The sequence below is a fragment of the Amblyomma maculatum genome, chromosome 4, assembly GCF_055883805.1.
Source record: "Amblyomma maculatum isolate TAMU_Amacu chromosome 4, ASM5588380v1, whole genome shotgun sequence".
Lineage (NCBI taxonomy): Eukaryota > Metazoa > Arthropoda > Arachnida > Ixodida > Ixodidae > Amblyomma > Amblyomma maculatum.
In genome coordinates this window covers 3350674-3373106 of record NC_139347.1, presented here as the reverse complement: position 1 = coordinate 3373106, position 22433 = coordinate 3350674, and the positions used below count along the sequence as shown (strand labels likewise).

The following is a 22433-nucleotide window of genomic DNA, read 5'->3' as shown; positions in this document are numbered from 1 at the left end:
TAAATGCATGAATAAGTTTTCCTTTACAACAATAGTAAACGAATTCGGTATCTGCTTTCAGAAAGAATTTCTACTTTAAATTAGGGAGTAAGCCTTCGAGTTGGCGACACATAATGGTGTCAAAAATATGGTCAAGTACCCAATAGCAATATTTGAACTGGCGCCTAGTAGGGTCGTGGGAAGCTTTCAGAAAATAAAACACGATAATAAGAAACGCAGAGCGTAAAATATTCAGTCTCAGACCGCATCAGAAAGTGCGAACTAGCCTATATGTGAATAAAAGTATAGTCAAGACCGAGCATGTTTCAAAGCTAGCTATAATGTTCTACATAAAAAGTTAGTGCGAACCAAGCATAACCCAAAATTATGTGCACATACTAGGAGGCGACTAGGGAAACCATTAGAGATATACGTAAGATAGCTCAACTAGCCGGATATTTCTAAACACACACTTATATGGCATCTAAAAGACGTAAGGCTCTATTTATGAAAAGCGGAGATAGGACATTTCGAAAGCATGCAATAAAAAACGAGGAACTACTTAACATCTTCCAAGAAATCCCGAGATAAAAGGCTGCTGAGGATGGATGAGGCTATGAAAGATCTTGTAAAGAAAAATATTTCTTATAAAGTCTCACCACCCTGTAAAGGCAATTTATCACTGACAACCTCAAGCATACCAAAATATTGAAAATATGGCATTCTTCTCTTCATCGAAGAAAAAAAATGGTTCAGGGACTTAAACCGATGAACTTACCATGGGTTGCTTACAAACTATTTACTAAGCTAAACGCTGTAATAGTAAGAGCAGTCTTACACTTTAGGGAATCTGTGCAGCAGGTTTACATTCGTAACCAATATTCGACGGCAGACGATCTCTGCACCATTAAATAGGGGACAAAGGCGCACAGAATATTAGGATTTAACAACAGCCTTTGTGAACCTGAAGGAAGTACAGTGGAACCTCGCTTGAATGAACTTCTAGGGACTTAGGAAAAAGTTTGTAATAGTGAAAGTTCGCTGAAATGAAATAAGTGCGTGTCGGCTTGTTTCCGTTATCTGCAAGAAACAACGGGGGGTTCATATAATACCTCAACCCCTTTATTTGCAACTGCGCTCATTTGCAAGCAATGAATGCAGTAATCGTTTTGGGCACTTTTGAACTTGGAACTGCAGTGGTCCTAAACTCCTGTGAACCTTGTGACGCTCCTGTGAACCTTGACCTCCTAACGTCTGCTCCACAGCAAAAGTCTTCATTTTATCCAGAGATCATTGTTAACCAGGATGCATACGTATGTCTTCCTTAAAGAGAAAAGGCATGGTAGGGCTGAAGCTCTGGCTTTGTCTGTAGAGCCAATTGAGCGTGCAAAGCCAGTTATGGATTCGGCTGGCTACAAGATTGTTTTGATAGCCAAATCAGATTAAAGCTGAATTACGGTCACGTTTTGTCACACGGCATTGAAATGTGGTCATGAAGTAAAAATATAAAAAAGTGAGGTTTGAGCTTATAGAAGTGCTCATTATGACCTGGGAGACAAGATGACGCTGCGGAGAATGTCCGTAGAACTGAAATAAGCCATAACCGAATTTTCTTATTTTGAGGGGCGTTTGCATTACATTCAATGGAGCTTCGGTGAGGGAATTTAATACAGCTCCTAGGACTGATTGCTGCGTTTAAACAACGTTCGTTCAAGCGGTATTCTACTCTATCTTAATCAACCAAAAGTTCAGAACAAATGTTGAACAGGAAGTGGAAAACAGGCAAAACAAAACGTGTATATAATGGTGCACAATTAATACTTGAAGCAGCTGCTTTAGAACAAAGTACTCTTGCTTGTCCAGGATGAAAAAAAAAATCCGTCACGGAGGGTATAAGGCAAGAAGGCAGATCATTTCCACTTCTATTGAGCGTGTCGCAAAGGAGATATTAAGAAGTGAAAGATTATAGGAAATATTTTGTGCTGCTGTTTACGCACTTTAGCAGAGGGTGATGATAGTTTATTATTCAAAGAACACCAGACCTGAACCCTTCATAAAAGCCACAGGTGTTTTATGCGAATGTCGATTTACTCCGACCTGGAGGTTGGCAAGCAGCAAGCAGGAATTTTAGACCATCATGCTCTCGTGAATTCTTCATGCTACATCTTAGCTTTGGTCAAATTACTGAACGTCAGCTACTAAATTTCCAGATGCAGTAAAAAGTTTTGCGTAGTCTATCGAGAAGAATCAACACTTTTTGTTCACTTTTCTATTCTGTTACTTGCAGGAGCGGGCAGTCGTTACGTCATGCTGCCGACCGGTGAACTGATATTGCGCGAAGTGACAGCATCGGAGGGATTCCACAGCTACCGCTGTCAAGTGCAGGATTCTCTCACTAATCAAAGGCACATCAGCAGCAACGCAGGCAAAATCATCGTAACTGGTGAGTCCCGTATCAGGGCCGCATTCCTCCTTCATTAACGCGCTAAGGGTCATTGCGAAAACAATTGCGAGAGCGCTGTGGAATCCACGCGACGGAAACGCGAAAGCATTGCTGGTGCACATGGTGCATCACGTTTGCTCTCATTATCATTATTCACTAAATGCACCAGTGCTATTATGGCTAATGTCATCATTGTCATTATCACTCATTCCAGCGTCATTTTCACCGCTACTATCATCCTCACAGTAGGCAAGGAGAATTTTGATTTGAGTTTCACGGTCCCGGGCGTGGATCTGTTTGTTGAAGCGCTGAGCTGGGGACGCTGGGGATGGTGTTTCTATCCCTGGTGGAAAAATGGTTTATGTATTTATTTTTAACGACCTTTCTCATGCTAGACAAGGAGAAACTCAACCGCCTACTTTTTCTTCTCATTTCTTTCCCATCCATCCCACCTCCTCCCATCACCTTCTTCTCCCCCCTCGACTGTTCCTTTACTTATAGCTACACCAAGCCCCGTGTTAAGCACCCTTGAAGAAGGAGCCGAGCAGGCTTCGAAACGTCAGATTTTGGGAAATAAAAAGGTCATGGTTGGAAACATTTCAAGTTTCACTTAGTTATCAACCCAACCAGACAGGTAAATTTGTCAAAATGTTTAGCTTTTAGAATTATGATATGCGATATATAAAAAAACCCGGCGTGGCGCATTTGGTTGAAGCGCTCGGCTCGGGATAAAAGGGATGGCGGTTTGATTCCCGGTAGAGACAGGATATATTCATTTATTCTTAACTATCTTCGTCCTCATGTGATGAGGTCACAATCTCGCGGTATCCCACGGAATATCTCGAAGAAGTGTGACACTGCTCGCGGCCGGACGCACAGGGTCATGGCCGCGAGTATGAGGCATTAAAGGTTTTCGGCTTAATATCATTTAGATATTTGCAGCCCGCTTTTGAAATGAAAACTTCATTGGGCCAGTTGCAGCGCGTTTCGCGCACGCCATAGTTGAACCACGTACCTAGCAGCATATGGCATTGGTTTGGATTGCAAAACATTTATTTCGTCAGAAAAGGCAAAATGCAGATGACGCCATGCTCTCCGCCCACTTCTTCGTACATGTGGTGCACGGAATGGCCGGCTCTGTATTGTCTTTTTTTTTTTGGGGGGGGGGGGGGGGGATGTTTATTACCTTGGGGTATGGAAGGATATATTATGACGGATGAAGGGTTTGGTCACATAGCTGAAAAAAGGCAAGCTGATTCTTCTCCTACATCTCACCGGCTTCTTCACACACCTGGCAAACTCAATTTGTATCGGTAAATATCGCCGGCTTCCTCGGAGCGCCGCGTGTAACGTCAGCACTTGGCTATACGCCTTACTGCGCATGCGCAGGGCGCTTCAGTTGCTGCACCCCAGCGGTAGATATAACCCGTGGAGCAGCTGCTCTCTTGCGAAGACATATGTGTACGCTGAGAGTTGCGTCTGTAGTGCTATGCCATGGATGAGCAACAACGCTTAGTGAGAGCGCTCGCCACGCTCGCCTACAAGCCAAATGTACTCCTCCTGCCAAAATCGCTCGCCATGAGGAAGCGGCACGTAGGAAAAATGAAGCTGAAAAAGCAAAATGAGTGATGGAAACTTCCGAAAAGCGAGAAGAGAGACTTGCAAACCGACGACGCAAGGCAGCGGAGAAGGTGCGACAAGAACAACAACAAAGAAAAGATTCGATCTCATCCCCGACTACTACTGCTCTCGCTTTGTGTATCATGGCTTAGCTGAGTTAAGCCACGGCCATTTTTCAGCAAGTATATTTCTAGCGGCTTGAATTTCACGCTATGTTTCTTTATTTTGCTTTTTAAAGAGATGCGAGCAATTCGTCAACAGTTTCTGACAATTTTCTTTATTTCCGAGATATCCCTATGCTGTATGAAGTGTTACAATTCTCGGTTCCTTCTCCCTGCTCTCATGCTTCATATGGTCAACACAAAGAGCTGTGCCGTCCCGTCGCTCTCCTCTTGTATTCATTTTGTGCTCGATCCTCGCTGGCAGCATTATTCCCGCACCTATCAACAGCGGACAGCACACATTGTGTCGAGGAAAGGAGATATAGGTTCCTCCACGGAGATGCGTCTGCTTCCGCCAAGCTTCCCCGGGCACACGGAGCTCTGTTATCTGTCTAGTTTTTTTTGTCTCGGCACTCCGGAAACCAGGAGCATCCGCTACCAAGAGGACTAAAGGCTGCTGCGTCTGGACACTGAATTGGGAGGCTTTGATGACGCATCAAAGAAACCTATGTGGCACGATGAAAGCAATGTATTACTCTTCGCGTTCTGTTGGGCGTTTTTGTTTTGATGATGCAAGACGTTTTATACCCCATAGAATTTATTTTTCTGCCTACCTGCTCGCATGACATCATCCTTGGATACGATTTACTAACGACTCATAAGGCCGTTATTAACTGCGCCCGCGTGGAAATTGCCTTCGCCCTCCTCTGTCATATATGATATGTCATATATTTGCGCACATTCTTCATTGGAAGTTATAGTTTACATTAGCATATTGTGCTTAACATGCTCTGACGTTTACAAAGACTGTTTTGTCGTCTGTGAATTAAATGGCTATAGTGGTCATGTCAGTAAGAGATGCCTAGGCGAGAGGTTGAAGTTGAAAGTTTATTTTTGGATCAAAAAACAACGTACAAGAATATACAGCGAGAGGTCCCATGGTACAACACCGCAGGTGAGACCTCCCATGGTAATAGATTTCGATAGCCAACATAAAGAATAATATTATTGTAAGGAAATTTATGAAGCAACACTGAAAATAAATAACGAAATACATAGTAAATAGTGCATTGCCGACAGATTTAGATACAAAAACAAAATACAAAAAAGTACAAAAACACTAACGAATTCCGCGACACAAAAGATAAATAACGAAATCACAAATTAAGAAGAAAATGTTTTAATTTCAACTTGAACAAAGAAAGTGTATCAGTTCGCTTAATGTCGAAATTCAAAGAATTCCAAAAAGAAATGGAAGAAAATTGAAGGCCTTGTTTCCCGTAGCTAGTACTAACCTTAGGTAGTAGAAAATTATTACGTAGAGCGAACCGTTTGACGCTGTCGTTTTTTATCATGCCGGGAGGAAAAATGCTAAATGGGAGCTGATGATGAAGAATCTTAAAGAATAGAATACCGATATTTTAAAGATAAAGAGCAGAGAGAGATGTAGAACATTTAAATTCATGAACAAAATGTGCGACGGTGACATTCAAGGGGAGGAGGTTATGATGCGTATGGCTTGCTTTTGCAGTTTTATTAATGGCCAAAGATGAACATGATAGGCGTTACCCCAGGATGAAAGGCCGTGGTTATGGACTAAAGCGTAGTAAAGTGATAGTAACGTGTGGATTGGGAAAAAGGATCGGACTTTGATTAGTGCGCGTAACCAAATGAAATTTTCTTGCAAGTTTCCGCTATATGATAATTGAATTTTAAGTCAGGGTCAATAACAACACCTAGAAACGAAATTAGGTCTTGCGATTCGATGGCAGTGGAATTGAAGTATAGCAATGGTGAGACGGGCAATGGCTTCTGAGGGGGATGGAAAATCTGAAAGCAAGTCTTAGTAACATTCACAGTAAGGCGGTTATTATGGCCAATAATTTCTCATAAATGTAGGTGTTCAAGTAGGACTTCATGCATGTTTCTGAAAGATGTGCCAAGGCAAACGAACATGAGGCCAGTATGGAAAAATGCTAACTGAAAGGACAGAAGAGCAGCAGTCAAGAGCACAATCGAGATCTGGTTACACCAAACCCTATGCATGTTTGCAAATGGCCTAGGATTTCTGTCCATTTTCTATGTTTCTGAACTAAAATGAACCCGTATGACGTGTCATTTTTTTTTTTCGTCAGTGCAAGTGAATAACGCAAACAGGTCCTGTTTTCTGCAATTACAGTTTTGATAATGGATCCCAAATAATGTTTATTTTACCGGTAATCACTAATATTTCTTGATTCTTAATTTTATGCCCAAAGCATGAAACATGCTGCGATGGCTCGGCGATTAGGATGCTTAGCTACTGAGCAGGAGGGCCCGGGCTCAAACTCGGTCGCCATGGCCTCGTTTCTATACAACCAAGTTTTGATGTAGTCAAAACAGGAAAGTCACCTGCCCTTTTGCTTCGAAATGAGAGTGCATTTGAACGATCCTCAGGCTGCCGAAGTGTCTTCCATGCCCTCCACTACTCGAACTATTATCGGTTTCTCTGAGGCATCCACTCTACAAGTGACCCGCATGATCACGCGCATCTCACGCAGACGTCATGGCATGCGAGAGGAGGACACACTCAAGCTGGTTAGAAGCCTGGTAGTCAGCCGAGTGACATACAGCCTCCCCTACTACAACCCCATCAAGAGTGAGGTACAACAGGCGAACATGGTTCTACGCAAAGCCTACAAAACCGCACTCCACCTTTCTCATAGCACTTCAACCGAAAATCTCCCAGCCCTAGGACTATACAACACTTTCAATGAATTGAGAGAGGCACAACTAGTCTCACAAGTGCGCAGGCTACAGCAGACCCCACCTGGCATGGAGCTGCTTAAGAAACTGGGCCGCGCCGATCAAATTCAAGAGATGCAGAGGACACAAACAATCCCGGATGAATATCGCCACACACTAAATGTAACGCCCATACCCAGGAACATGTATCCCAACCTACACAAAGCACGCGGAGAGGCGAGGGCTTAATATCTACAAAAGACATTAGCACCCCGAGAAAAGACGGTATATGTGGACGCAGCCACATAGACCAGAACAACGGGGCAGCGCAACAGCAATGTGGTAACAACGGTGATTGACTCGACGCTACGCGAGATCATCAGCGCATCACTACAAGAGTGTACGATAGTCGAGGCTGAGGAAGCGGCCGTCGCTCCAGCGGCAGTGGAGGGCTATTGATTTAAACGGTCTCTAACAATCCTTACAGACTCACAAACAACATGCCGCAACTATCTTCGCGGCAGAATTGGGCACAGAGTGCTCCGCATACTCCGCTCTGGGGGCCACATAACACAACTACAACGAAACGAAGGCCCAATCAAGCATACGATAGTATGGACGCCGGCACACGCGGGAGTAACAGGGAACCAAGAGGCGGACAGGATAGCTCGAGGGTAGACTTATTACCGAGCATCCAACGTAGGCGACCTCGAGGGGAACGAACCTATACCCCAAGATTATTCGCCGATACTGAACCATTACAAGGGCTGTAAAAAGCGGTACCCACCACCACACAACTCCCTTAGCAGAGAGGACTCAGTCGCGTGGCGGCAGCTGCAAACGGGCTCGTACACTAACCTACAAGTACTCAACAAAATGTATCCCACACAGTACACTGACAAATGCCCTTGGTGCCAAGAACCACCCACGCTGTACCACATAACGTGGGCATGCCAGAGGATAAGCATGGTACCCGTTATAACAAACCCGAGCGCGGAGCAATGGGAGGGAGTGCTCTACAGCTATCGCCGAGTCGACCAAGAAGGCCTGATTCGGCGAGCACAACTGGCAGCAGCATCCAGCGGAGCCCTGGACTAAGGGAAACCGACCTTTGTCTTAGAAAATGGACGAAGCCATCTGAAAACCGTAGAAGACAAGCCAATCTAGAGCTTCATAAAGTATTTCACTCACTCACTCACGCCCATGTGAAGCTAAAGAATGTAGAACACGTCGAAATCTTAAAAGCCGGCTTCGCTCATGAAGTATTCCTAATTTAGCCGGCTTAAGAAATCGAACCATGCGAAGTGGGAAGTTGCGTGTACTACTGACACTCTCTTTACAAATAAAGAACAGGGGCCTGTTTGTATATATATAATGCGAAGGTAGAAAAGTACATTCCGGACGAGACTTGCGTAGCGCAAACACGCGGAATGCGTGTCTTGTATGTTGCCAAAAAACATATCTTTTACCCTCCCGGTGCCGCTACTCAAACTCGTTCTGAGGGTTAATCCGCTCGGCTTACACGAGGTCCGGTTTATATTTCGACATAATATGAGAGTCAGAGAGACATTGCAATCCTATATGCCAGTTCCACTGTTTAAACTCTCATGCCAGTCACTTGATGCAATCATTAACTCCGTTTTAACGAGATAGCGTCAAAGAAAATCAATGTCGGCGTTGTGAGCGAAAAATCCGGCAGCTAACATCGCCGCGCACTGACTGGATATCACGTCTGGCAGCCAACACGGGCCTCTCATTTTTAGAGGAAGGGTTATATCAGAATAAGCCTTCCAGAAGCCTTGCATTCTGAGTCAGAGCCGTTACCCTTAGGGGAAGCAGGCACATCTGTTTGGCTTGGTTAAAGGGAGGCTTTACATGTATTTGGACTGGTAACCAATGCCATCGCATCATACCCTTAACGGTGGAGCTTAAGTGTCCCTCATCATTTTTATTATACCGCTGATTATGCACTATCGCCAAGTTATACATCGAAGTCTCTGAGGTGTATATTTTGGGGTCGCTCCTATAGAGTCTGTTGCATCTTCCTTGATGTTTCAATTATTACGTACAACAAATGGAGCTTAATAGAGAAAGTGGCTGAAGGAAGCGTAAAAGTACCGAAAAAAATATATTTAAAACATGACGTTTCGAGACCCTTACGGTCCTCTTGATCACCATGAAGAATCTGTGGAATGAGCCGCGTACTTGAGAGAGTGGTGAGAGTGCGTAAATATCGGGGGAGGTTGCCCTTCGCTCGATTAATAACCTTCTTCGTGGTCTGTATGCAAAAAGATGGTTTGGTTTGGTTTATGGGGTTTAACGTTTCAAAGCGACTCAGGCTATGAGAGACGCCGTATGTAAAAATATTCCAGAAGTAATCGTGTAGGTAAAGCTGACTTCATGTTCAAAATTGTGGGGTGGTTCCAATCAGTGGTGTGATTAGTTGCCTGAGCATGCTCAGAAAGGGTGTTTGAGAACGCGTGACCTTTGTTGACGTCGTTCTTATGGTCTTGAAGCCTTCTAAAATCGCCGGACTCGCCAATGTACGAACCATTGCAGTCTTTGCAAGGCATCTTATAGGTGACTCCGGGATAATGCGGGCGCTCCAGACGATCTTTCGCGTGAGAAATCTTTTCTTTCAGCTTGCTGGACGGCACGTTCGCGATGCGCACGCAGTAATTTGCAAATATAGACCCCTGGAGTTAGGTACGCTGGCACGCTTTTGTTCTTCACGAACCGGGGCTCTGGAGGTTGCAGGGAGCGGCCTTCTTCGTTTCGAAGGAGTTGTCGTAGAGAGCCGTTGTTTTTAAGGTCGACGCAGACCTTTTTTTTGCTCTAAAGAGCCCAAAGTGGGATTAGAGCATAGACAAGCTGCTCTGCTAGAAAAAGCGGAAGCGACGGAGCGTTTGTAGCCTATAGGGTGGGCAGACTCAAAATCCAGATATTTGCCGGTGTGTGTTGGTTTCCGAAAAACGGTAGTGGCAAGTCCATCCGGAGTGCGGAGAATGAGAACGTCAAAGAAAGTGATCTTTCTAGCAACTTCTTCTCCCATAGTAAATTGAACACTAGTTTGAAAAGAGTTGAGATGATTCAGAAACATTTTGTGTCCTTGCGGTGAATTATACAGAAGCAATAATCCACATACCGTAAAAAGAGTTCGGGACGAGTATGAAATGATTGCATTGCAGAACTTTCTATGAACTCAAGCGCGAGGTTGGAACCACTTTTCATTCATAGTTATTTCTGAATCGCGCGTGGAGGAAACTTTTAGACTACGTGGATACTATTTTCATCATTCACAACGACTAGATGACGTTAGCAGATTGCTGATAGGCTTTCGCAAGGATATCCCGGCCTCCTTGGTTGAAGTTCCGCCTCACAATGATAACGAATATGTGTGCGCCATAACAGTCATTGGGAGACAAGAGTACACTCTTATTGGAGTATATCTTGAGCCAGGCAGGCCATTCGATGCTTCGAGGCTTGAAAATTTGATAACAAGGACGCCCATTCCACATATTATTTGCGGAGACTTCAACGCTCACGATGAAATTTGGGGAAGCTCACACACATGTGCCCGAGGTGCCAATCTTGCAGAACTTCTGGCAAAACATTTAATTGAGCCGCTAAATGACGGCAGCATAACCTATCTCCGAGGCCTGACGACTTCCAGCAGCATTGACGTGACCTTTGTGACAAGTTCAGCTGCCCACAACTTTGGCTTGCGCACCGATCTGGAAACACGTGGAAGTGATCATTACCCAATTCTCATAACGGCTGTCAGTGCGCAGAGGGAGTCAAAGAAATTTCTTATAAAATCTTCAGACTGGGATATCTACAAAGATGCTGCAAGCAGAGGAATTACTGCCGCAACCCGGCATGAGGAACTAATATCGACAATTGCTTACTGACTGAGAGAAAGCACGCGAATCACAACTAAAGGCGATAGCTTACCCAAAAATGATGAGACATTCCAAAGGCTGTGTGCTACTCGCAGACGAGCTGAAAGTAAAGCTAAGCTCACAAAAAACATTGAAGACCTTCGTGCCTGCCGACGCACACAACGTCACATTCGATGCTACCTAGATTAGCTCAGTAGGCAAAGATGGCGTGACTTTTGTTCTACACTGGACGTGCGCCAATCAGTAGCCAAAATTTGGCGGATAGTTCGTGGTATGCGCACGCCCCTATAACAGCTTTACCCTCTGACAGCACTATCTCTGCATGAACGAAAATCCATTAAAGAAGTCTCAGAAGAATACTGCAGACGACTGTCCGCAGGGTCAGTGACTTCCACATATTCCACAGATAGTCTGTCAAACATCCCCCCGGCGGCAGTGTCAGCGACGGACCTACCTTTCACTATTGAGGAGTTAACCACAGCTATCGCCGAAGTAAACAGACGGACGTCTCCGGGCCATGATGACGCAATCGCAAAGCTAGCTCACAATTCCCGCCTTCGACTCCTGGAATACTACAGTAAATTTTCGTTGTTCTTCTCGAAATTAGGTTCTTTTCGGTGACTTGAAGACGTGGCAAATTGCACCACAGGTGCGCCCCGTCCAAGACGGTGATCAGAGACGACGAAATATGGATAACGACACTTCAGAGTTACAAAGAGAATAACTGAAGTTTATATACAAAACTTTACAATATTTACAGCAAGGTTAGGCAAAATATACATGGATCTGGCTAGCTCGGCCTAGCCGAAGATGTACACATCAAGCCATAGCTCAGAACATCAGACTGGTCTCTCGGGCTTGGTTTTAAGCCCTCCGTGTCCAGCCCAAATTTCAGTTTCGTCCAATCGCCACGAACTTCAACATGATTGGTTCGTGGCCACGTGCAACTTCAGCAGTGTGAGTGAAACCCTTTCCCCACAACGAAAGAAAGAAAAACCCAAAACCCAAAACGTCACATGCTGTCCACATTCCACTGTACACCTTGCCGCGTTCTCGCGTCAAGATCATCAAAACAAATGAGCAGGGTCGTTAGCGGATCGCCGCCGTCTCTCGCCCCCGCTCTTCCTAGAACTTGTAAAGTCCGTGACCTCCGGCTTAGCGGCGGCGCGACGGAAAGACGCCCGGTCAATCGGTCCTCCCGCGGACGTCTTCCCCTTTGTTCAACGTTCCCCATCACTCTTCCCCCGGCGCCGAATGTCACCTTTCTGTCTGGACGCGGCGTGTCTATAAACGGACGTTTCAACCGCGACGGCGGTGTCGTGTCGGCTCGTATGAAAAGCATACTGCAGGTATGCACAAAGCAGCTTAACTTCCCCCTCTTGGAGGACTCGATCGCCTGTCAGCCGCCCGGTGGCACTCGTCACTCTAATGGCTTTCCCTGCTTTATCGGGTGATTCGCGGCGCCTTCTCGTCTGCATGCAGCTAGCATCAACTTATGCTACAAGCAAACCTACCACGAGGTACTGAGTACATAGCCGCTAATCCGGGGGTGCCTAGCGATACCTTACAACTACAATTCTTCCTGGATGTCTGGTGAAATCCCAACGGAATGAAAGTTGGCGAAAATTGTGCCCGTTTTGAAACCTTCTAAACAGCCAACACGTTATGCATCCTTCCGACCCATCGCCCTACTGAGCTGCGTCGGTAAGCTTATGACGCGAATGATCTATAAACGCGTCACCTGGTTCCTCGAGAACAGAAATGAATATCCTCAAGAAATGAACGGGTTTCGCCAGAATAGGTCTGCGACTGATAATGTTATTACCCTTGTCTTATCACTTGAAGAGTACCTTCACGCTGGATACATCCCTACAGCCGTTTTCCTTGAAATCAAGGCTGCTTTTGACTCTGTATTTCATTATGCAATTCTCGCAGCCTTGGCCAGCCTTGGCCAGCCTTGGCCTTGGAGGAAAGCTCTACAACTGGATTGGACACTATTTACAAGAGCGGCAAATTTTTCTGAGCACTCCACATGGTCAAACTGCCTTTTATGCAGTGAAGAGGGGCGTACCTCAGGGAGCTGAATAATTAAATAAAACTTGAAATTTCTCCAACCAACACTTTTATTTTATAAAACCCGACGTTTCGGAGCCGGCTCGGCTCCTTCTTCAGGGGTGCTCCTGTTCAATATTGCCCTTGTACAAATAACAAGAAACCTTCCGCGTGGAGTACGCATTACAATTTTTGCAGATAATATTTGCATCTGAAGTGCATCACGTTCGCGTTATACAACGCAGCAACGAATTCAGAGAGCGTTAATGCACATCTCAATGTACCTGGCTCCCCGGGGTCTTCGCCTCTCACCAGAAAAAGAGTGTTGCTATGGCTTTTACAAGGAAAAAAATGACTCGATACCAGCTCCTTCTGGGTGGACGGTCACTGTCCTATGTACAATCACACCGGTTCCTAGGTGTTATAATTGACAGTAACCTCTCGTGGGCCCCTCAGATTAAAAAACTCCATAAGATAATCACTGCGGCATCACAGGTTTTCAGATTCATGGCGGGAACACGATGGCGCAGCAACTGCCGGTCGATGGTTCTGCTTGAAAAGGCCTACGTTGAAGGAGCGCTAAGCTGCTATTTGCCGGTACTTCAAAGATTATCTCCAACAAGCAAGAAGGTTCTTGAGGATACACGGAACAACTGCTTGCGGATATGCCTTGGACTCCAAAAGGGATCCTCTGCATCAGGAACACTTGCAGAAGCAGGATGCCTCACGCTAGATGTGATTGCCGCCCAAGAAACTATGCGCAACCATCTCCGACATGTCCTCCAAGGGAAGAAGTATTTCTTGCATCGTGTCCGCCAAACTCACAGCAACTCTGGCTTTGGTCAAGCAGTACAGTTTCTGCCCCTCCCTACTATTATTCAGCCACATAGTTTACTACCAGTCACCTTTCCTGCATGGACACTATCGTCTTTAAAGGTGAATATGTCTGTTCCTGGCGTGGATGCGAAAAGCCGCATACCACAGGCAGCACTTCTGCAAGCCGCTCTCGCCTACATAGTCAAGGAATATACGCAGCACACCCACATATTCTCCGACGGTTCAACTGCTCAAGAGACTTCATCCTGTGGCCTTCATGTACCTTCAACAAACAATGTCCTGTCTTACCGGCTGCAGCGAAGACATCATCTACGACAGCTGAGCTCCATGGCATTAAAGAAGCTCTCTCCTATATCCTGCACCAAACTCCCGGAAGATGGGCTATCTTCACTGATTACAATGCATCTCTGCTAATCCTGAATAACCTGCTGAAGAAAAACAATCATCATCCTGTTTCCCTTGACATCTGGTATCTTCATCATTTGGCTGTTGCAGCAGGCCACTGCATAACATTTCAGTGGATACCAGCTCACTGTGGCATTTATGAAAGAGCAGATGAAGCGGCTCGCAAAGGCCCCCAACATCAAAGATACATTAGGACCTTCTTCACGAAATCTGATGCGTTCCAACTGGCTAAAAGATTTGCTTCCGAAACAAAGTATCGACTTTGGAGCTTGCCGACGTATCACTACCAATTTCTATATTCTATTGACCCACATCTAAAATCAAGACTTCCTCCGAAATATCTTCGCCAACTAGAAACTCTTTACCACCGACTTCGTCTAAAGTGTGCATACACAAGTGGATTGCGATACCGTTTCGGTGAAATGAACAGCCCGTATTGTGACAACTGTAGCTCGATTGAAACTGTGGAACATATCCTACTTGAGTGCACTGCGTACACTGACGAGCGTGCAAACTATGAACATAGCATGGAGAAGCTCTCCCCGCTGCCTTTAACAATGAGCAGTGTTTTAGGTCCCTTAGCCTGCCCTAGGCAACAGAGACTCGCGATGAACTTTTTATTTACATATTTGAAAGACATTGGATTCCTTGACAAAGTCTAAATTCACCTCGCATGTTTCCCTCAGGCATTTTGCAAGCTGTGAACTCTATAAGCACCTTTGTCGGATCACGCGTTTCATTATTTGATTTTATATCATTACTCCACGAAGCACCTTAACACGTATTTAATGGCCGTGTTTTATCTCCCCCTTCAATTCTATTATTTCCCTCACCATTCTTTTTTCAATCTTTCCCTCCCGAATTCCCCTACCCACACAGAGTAGCATGCCAGCGAAATCTAAACGCCGGAAAAATTCTCTGTTTTTCCATTAAAGAGTCTCTCTCTCTCTCTCTTGGAACAAGTTACCGATACCGACGCACCCGTAGCGGTGCCAAAACCTTGATTGTAGCACTCGTTGTTGAAGACAAAATATGTTTTTGAGACAGAAGCTGAAGCTTAGCTGACACTCACTACACTGTCAAGCACGCTTATAAGAGTCGACTCCTTCCGCACACTCTTCATTGCGATCAAGGGACCCATTGGGGCCCCGAAACGTCAAGTTTTATACCATCTTTCTTGGTACTTGGCGAGTGTGCGTTTTCTTCAGACACTATGTTCGCCCCTTGCCAGACAGGATCCTGTCGAAGCCTTGCCTATAGGTTATTATAGGTTATAGACAAATGTGCTTCTGGTATAATATCGGATGTCAAAGAATGAAAGTATTGAACAAAAACTTCATGGCTGAATTTGAATTTCAAAAGACTTCGAAAATTTCTTAGAAGAGCGAAGAAAGTGTTCCTTTTTCAGCTTTTAATTTATCGGTGTTGCAAAATTTATAAATATAAAAATTGGATGAAAACAACTCATTGTATTCTTTTCTGATGGTTCTTTTTTGCATTTCATAAATCCAAGATTACCAGCAGGTAGCGAGCATACACACCAAAAATAAAAAAACATGTTTTCATAGAGGGCCATCCATCTTTGTCGAAGATATAAGTTGGAATTCGCTTAATAAGCAAGCACTTGTAATTTTTATTGCTTTAAATTGTTGTCGCTATGTAGAGAAGCTGAAGGGTGTTCTTTGCTAACTACAAATGCATGAAAGGTAAGGGGTACTTTAAAGAGTAAAAAAAAACAAAAACACTTGCGTCTTCTGCCTTAAGATATGCGGGAAACTCAAGAGACAGCGTATATTTTCTTGAAAGCAGGAGATTACTTTTCTCGGGGAAATGAAATGCGTGTAATAATATAACAGCAAACGACCAAAATGCCCGGTACGCATGGCTTCTCCATGTTGATAATGTGTCCCTACAATTCTTGAAGGGGTAATCACCTGCAATACTCGCTATACATCGAAGTGTTAGTCAATAAGAACCAAAAACGAATCGATATTTTTTTACCTCTGGAGAGATACGATATTAAAGGGGTAATCGATCATCAGTAGCGTGATAAATCAGTGAATAATTCACCGCGCCAGCACGTGATCGGTTGCGCTATGCTTCCAGTTTGATTTTCAAGCTCGACTTTATGCGACAAGCGCACTGTTGAGTTTACCAAGGCGCAAGAATCACTCATAACAAATTTTGCAATGCCTAATGACATCAAAAAACACAAATAAGTAATATTTTTGATAATAACCACATGAAAACTTAGTCACGCCATCATACTTGTATTTAACCGAGTTGGGCTGCGTCGTTGCAGCCTCCATATCCAAGCGTACACCGTTCTTGGTGTAGTGTGCTAAATGCCCACACAAGCACAGGCCCCGCCGTACTGAAGTTGCAAATAAATGAAAAATTAATGCCCCTAATATCTACGTTCCAACATACAATTTCTTGCATAGTCCTCTCTTTTAAACGTTTTCCTTCCCCTGACGCCTATCTGCCGGGTTTTCTTTAAAAATAAAAGTTTTCTCGCACCAAAATTTGAAATGCGTTTCACACAGCGAGAAATATTTTATCGGGATAACCACTCAGCCAGCCTGCAGACACCGCCTGTGCAGAGAGTACAGAGAACCGCGCTCTATGGCCGCTTAAAATGGGTTCTCAGAGGGAAAGTACATTCCAGAGAAAGGGCCAGATGGACCATTTAGCTCTCAAGGCGGGACTATCAATGAAGCGGCCTCTGGGATTTCAGTACCATTAGGCATAAGGAAACGGCAGCTCGGAAAAACAAAGAAAATGCGGTTTTAATCGAGGCAGGAAAACTGAACACTGCCAGAAATAAAACGAAGTAGTAGCACAAAGGGCAGAAACCCTTTTACACAAGAGCCGTGCGACTATATAAAGATATAACTTAGAGGGAAGAGGACACTCGTGTATTTTTGTGTGGGAGTATTTGTGCAGGGAAACCAAAACGAGCTTAGCCCATCCTCTTGCCAATGGCATTAGTGCACAATCTAGCACAGAATCGAATGGAAAAATGAAAATAAAAAACCTTAACTGCGGAGAAAGCAGCTTGTCTTTATCGAAAAAGATAATTACCAATGTAGACAGATGCAGTCTTTTTAAGCATCTCAAGTGACTTTCTGTTCGAATATGTGAACAAGAAAAGTAAACTCTAGTTTTGCGCACTCTAAGCAAAATAAAATTTTACGTATATGTCATTAATATTGTAAAGTAACGCGAAGGTCGGATTTGGCGGATCAGGTTTTATTGGAGACCTGAAGCCCAGGTCGCACACTGTAGCGAACCACACTCCGCGATGACGATGGGTATCTACAAGAGAGAGCAGGATGAAGATGAAGCAGCACGTTCAGCCATGTGAAAGATGAAGCGCCACACAGTGCCCACACTATATCGCCCGCGCACTTGAAGCGACCAGCCTGGCAGCAATTAGTCCGCAGCATTGCGCCAAATAAAATTCTTCATGCGTGAAACGTGGACAACTTCAGTGCCACGGTAACGACTGTCCGGATGAGGGTAAACAGGGGAGATGCAATAGTTGACCGGGGAGGGTTTTGCAAGAACTGAGTAAGGACCAATGTAACGGCGCTGGAACGTTTCACAAAGGCCAGGAGTGCGTAATGGTGTCCAAAGTAACACCTCGTCGCCGGGATGGAACGAAACTTGGCGCTGGGTTGCATCATAGCGGCACTTGCGGTCTTCCTGTCTAGCTTCCGTGTTGACGCGAGCGCAAGATGGTGAGATTTGGCCACTCGGAAAATGAACTGGTCAGGAAGAGAGGATGAAGAACTGGCATGTGTAGAATGGAAAGAGGCATCAAGAATGGTAGCGGGAGAACGGCCGTAAACGAGGAAAAACAGGGCGTAACCTCTGGTCCGCTGTACAGCCGTATTGTAGGCGAACGTAACAAAAGCAAGTATTACGTCCCAGTTTCGGTGGTCCTGGTCGACATACGTAGAAACATGTCAGAAAGCGTGCGTTGGAACCGCTCAGTCAACCCATTGGTCTGCGGGTGACAGCTGGAGGTCAATTTGTGATGTGTGGTTGAGGCCTCAAGAACTTCGGCTGCAATCGTCGACAGAAATGTCCGACCGCGGCCGCTGAGAACCGCTTGAGAGGCCCCATGGCGCAGTACGAGCGATTCCAAAAAGAAGGTCGCGACCTCAGGTTCTGAGCCATTAGGCAGGGCAGCGGTCTTAGTGTAACGTGTTAGGTGGTCGATGGCGGTGACGATCCAACGATTACCTCGTCCGGACAATCAAAGTGGCCCGTATAAGGCTATGCCAACAACGGCGGAAGGAGTAGCAGGGCAAGGTAGCGGCTGCAGTAGGCCAGCAGGAGGAAAAGTCGTCCGTTTACGGCGCCGGCATGACAGACAAGAGGCAACGTATTTTGCCACGCTTAGGCGAGGCCTGGCCAGTACAAACGGGTTTTCACGCGGTGGTAAGTTTTATGAAAGCCTAAGTGACCGGCTGTAGCATCATAGTGGAGAGCCGGCAGGATACGGGTGCGAAGCGCTCCTGGGATAACGGGGACCCAACGGGTGCCTTCGGAGCAATTAATATAACGGGAGAGCACGCCATTGTCAAGTTTAAACTTTTGGAATTGCCTGCACTTCCTAGCGGTAAAAGTGTGAGAAGCACTGGTGAGAAGGTCGATTTAGGAACGGCAGTAGGGATCTGCTCGCTGATGTTAAATAAAGGCGTAGCTATCTGGAGCAGCGGCAGAAGTAGCACAGGTGATGTTTTGAGCTCTGGACGACATTGGGACGTCGAGGGTGCACGCAGGAAGGCACGAAGCAGCACTAGGTGGTGATTCTGGGAGCGGGCAACGGGAAAGAGTATCGGCATCTCGACGTTTGCGCCGCGATTTGTATGTGACATCGAAGGTGTATTTTTGCAAACGCAGAATCCAACGGCCCAAGCATCCAGTCAAATGTTTGATGGTTGATAACCAAGACGGAGCCATGATGATCGGTAACGATCGTGAAATGGCGGCTGTAAAGGTAGGGGCGGAATTTGTGAACTGCCCAAGCGACGGCGAGGCAATCTTGCTGAGTGATGATGTAGTTGCGTTCCGCTGGTGTTAGTTCGACTGGAAAACGCAATTACCTTTTCCCGAGAAGCGCTGTCACGTTCCAGAAGTACGGCGCCGATACCGAGGCTCCTGGCATCGGTGCGGAGAATAGAAGCAGTAGTGTCGTCGAAGTGATCGAAAACAGGGTCCGAAGTGAGGGCATTCTTCAGGGTTTGAAAAGCTTTTTCCCATTCTTCGGACTAATTGAAAGTAGTACGGTCGGTAAGAAGGTGGTGGAACGCTGCAGCAACGATAGCGAAATTGCGAAAGTATGAAGATAGGCCAAGGAAACTACCTAGAGCCGTAGTCCGCAGAGGGCGTGCAAAGTTCAAAACTGCAGCAAGCTGCCCAGGGTCGGGTCGAATGCCATCGCAGCTGACGAGGTGGCCCAGGATCTCGATTTCTTTCTTGGCAAAATTGCACTTTTTAGTGGTCCGCTGGAGACCAGCCGATGCCAGGCACGTTAATTCTGATCAAGGCGGTATAAATGATCAGAAAACGTCGCAGAGAAAATAACTATGTCGTCCAGGTAGCACAAGCATGTTTTCCACTTAAGTCCTCTAAGAACAGTGTCAATCATGCGCATAAACGTATCGGGGGCATTACAAATTACAAAAGGCATGACATTGAATTCGTAAAACCCATCGGGAGTAGCGAATGCAGTTTTTTTTTTGTTGGCTTCGTGCATCGGAATCTGCCAGTAACTTAAACGCAAATCCAAGTAGAGAATTATTCGGCGCTCTGAAGACAGTCGAGGGAGTCGTCAATTCGTGGCATAGCGTAAACATCTTTGCGAGCGACTTTGTGAAGTGCAGGGTAATCAGCACAAAAACTCACGAACCCATCCTTTTGTTTGAACAAGACGACCGGAGAAGCCCAAGGGCTAGCTGAGGACCGAATAATGTCTTGTCGAAGCGTATCATTCGCATTATCTTCTATGATTTACGTTCCTATAAGGAAACACGGCAAGGGCGGTGGCTAACAATAGAAGTACTTTCTGTAATAATGCGGTGCTGTTCAATAGAATTTCGGCCCAAGGTCGGAGAAGTGACATAAAAGGAGGTCTAATATTTTCGAAGTAATTCCTGCAAAGCTTGGCGGTGAGTCTCAGGAAGGTGCGGATTGATGGTGCCAAAGAAAACACTGAGGGAGGCATCGGAAGAAGCTGCTGGTGAGAAAGAGGGGGCGGTAAGGGTGGTGAGGGACAGTGGGTGAATGTCCAGAGCACAAGGAAAACGTGTCCTTTTAGTCAGCACAATGGCCTCTGGGGAAATGTTCAAAGCAGCGATACCCCGCCGGGATGGCGCAGTGGTTACGGCGCTCGACTAGTGTTCCCAAGGACGCGGGATCGAATCCCGGCCTCGGCGGCAGCTTTTCGTTGGAGGCGAAAAGCAAGGCGCCCGTGTGCTGTGCGACGTCAGTGCACGGTAAAGAACCCCAGGTGGTCTAAATTTCCGGAGTCCTCCACTATGGCGTCTCTCATAGCCTGAGTTGCTTTGGGACGTTAAACCCCACAAACCAAACGAAACCAAATCAAAGTAGCGACAAGCACTGTGCCATGATCAAACCGAACAAAACTTGGTGGTAACGCGTTTTCACGGGTTAGATGGCGATCCGAAGACACCATTAGCACATTTCTGTTATCAATGTCAGTAGACGTTGTGGCTTCTACGTGGGCATAGGCCACCAACCACCGCGGGTTCGAGCGTTGCGCGAGCCGAAGCCCCGATCAGCCGTCACCACGAGCACACTGAAACACCGCAGCGCGCACTCAACCTCCATCGGGAGGAGAGCACTTCGCTGCAAGGACACAAGCCTCCAAGTTCACAAAGGAGACGTCTATTGAAACGCCATCCTCCAGCGACACGCACGCACGCACACGCACACGCACGCACGCACGCACGCACACACACACATACACATATATACAAGCGCGCATACACACACACATATTAAGCCCCCCTTTCCTGGGAGCGCGCGAGGAGCAAGGCTCACCTGCGCGCACGAAGTGACACGGAGCGCGCGCTGCAAGCACGAAAGGGCGCGCTGTGATATCTCTCTCGCGGTGACCAAAGGGTTCATTTGAGAGAGAGTGGGCAACCACCGCAAGGTACGCCTGTCGCGGATCGTTGGATCACGATCGACAGGCTCGAGCTGCGCTCTCAGGTACGACCCGGAGCGGGCGAACTCTGGTACACACTGGTCTGCGCGGACAAAGGCCGGCAGACAAGAACAGTAGCGTACGCACCTTGCGATGTCTCGTAGGGGTATCTCTCTGGCACCGCTCGGACGGTCGCGCGAGCGCGGCCGTCGAAGCGGTGCCGTGTTCCCGCCAAAAGGCGCCAATGATAACAGCCACTGGGACGCCAAGGCGAAGCTGTGGCCGAACGACAGTGACAAGTCGTCCGAACCTCTCTCCGCCGCCTCAGGCGGGAGAAAGGGAGCGAGGTGAGCAACATGGCATGGGCGGCGGCCGCTCAAAGGGCAGCCGCGGCAAGCCCGAATCCCACATCCTCTTTTCCTTAATTGCCCTCCTATCCATCAGCGAAAGCACCCGGCAGATCCCCAGCATGAAGAAAAGAATGCTATCCTCACGCAACAAGTCAACTATAGGCTTCAGCTCCAGCCAAAAAGATCTCGAAAAGACAGACACTCAAGAAAGACAAACATTAGCAAGGAGCACAAAAAAAAAGAACAAGATGGCATGAATAATAATGTACAAAGTTCCACAAAGTTCCGAAGGCGAAGTAACCACAACTATGTACAGAACACAACTATACACAGAAGTCCCAAAGTTCGTCGGTGCAGCTCAGGGAGCCTGCGGTGACTCACCACTCGTTGACTTCTGGGTGGTCAACGTTCATCGTTCGCTGCAAACGATCTCCGTCGGTGCAGGTTAAGTGCAGGAACAGCGAACGCGTCGAAGGGGCCCCAGGCCTGGGAAGTCCGTGACTCCGAGGCGATCCAAGGCGCACATGGGAAGACCGCGCGGGGCTTCCTTTCTACCGCGCTCCGCATACGCCGGCAAACGCACATGACGCGACGTCGTCGCCTCCACGCCCAGGCACGCACACGCATAGCCACTCACACACCAAACAAAGAGTGATGCCGACCTTCAGCGGCGAACCTGTCCCGAGCACCTTCGCAACCGCGGCGGCCTTGAGTGAAAGGGGCATCGTCCATGCTCCCTGTCCCCAAACGGCCCCAACTTCCTTTCCACACACACCG

At 46.6% G+C, this 22433-nt stretch overlaps 1 protein-coding gene across 1 annotated transcript in view; it reads left to right on the top strand.

Moving 5' to 3' along the window:
- LOC146190218 (cell adhesion molecule Dscam1-like) overlaps positions 1-22433 on the top strand; it is a 175672-nt gene that overhangs the window by 8821 nt on the left and 144418 nt on the right. The window contains exon 2 of the mRNA XM_084600681.1: positions 2267-2422. Coding sequence (XP_084456807.1) covers positions 2267-2422 — 156 coding nt within the window. The remainder of the gene's footprint in view (positions 1-2266; positions 2423-22433) is intronic.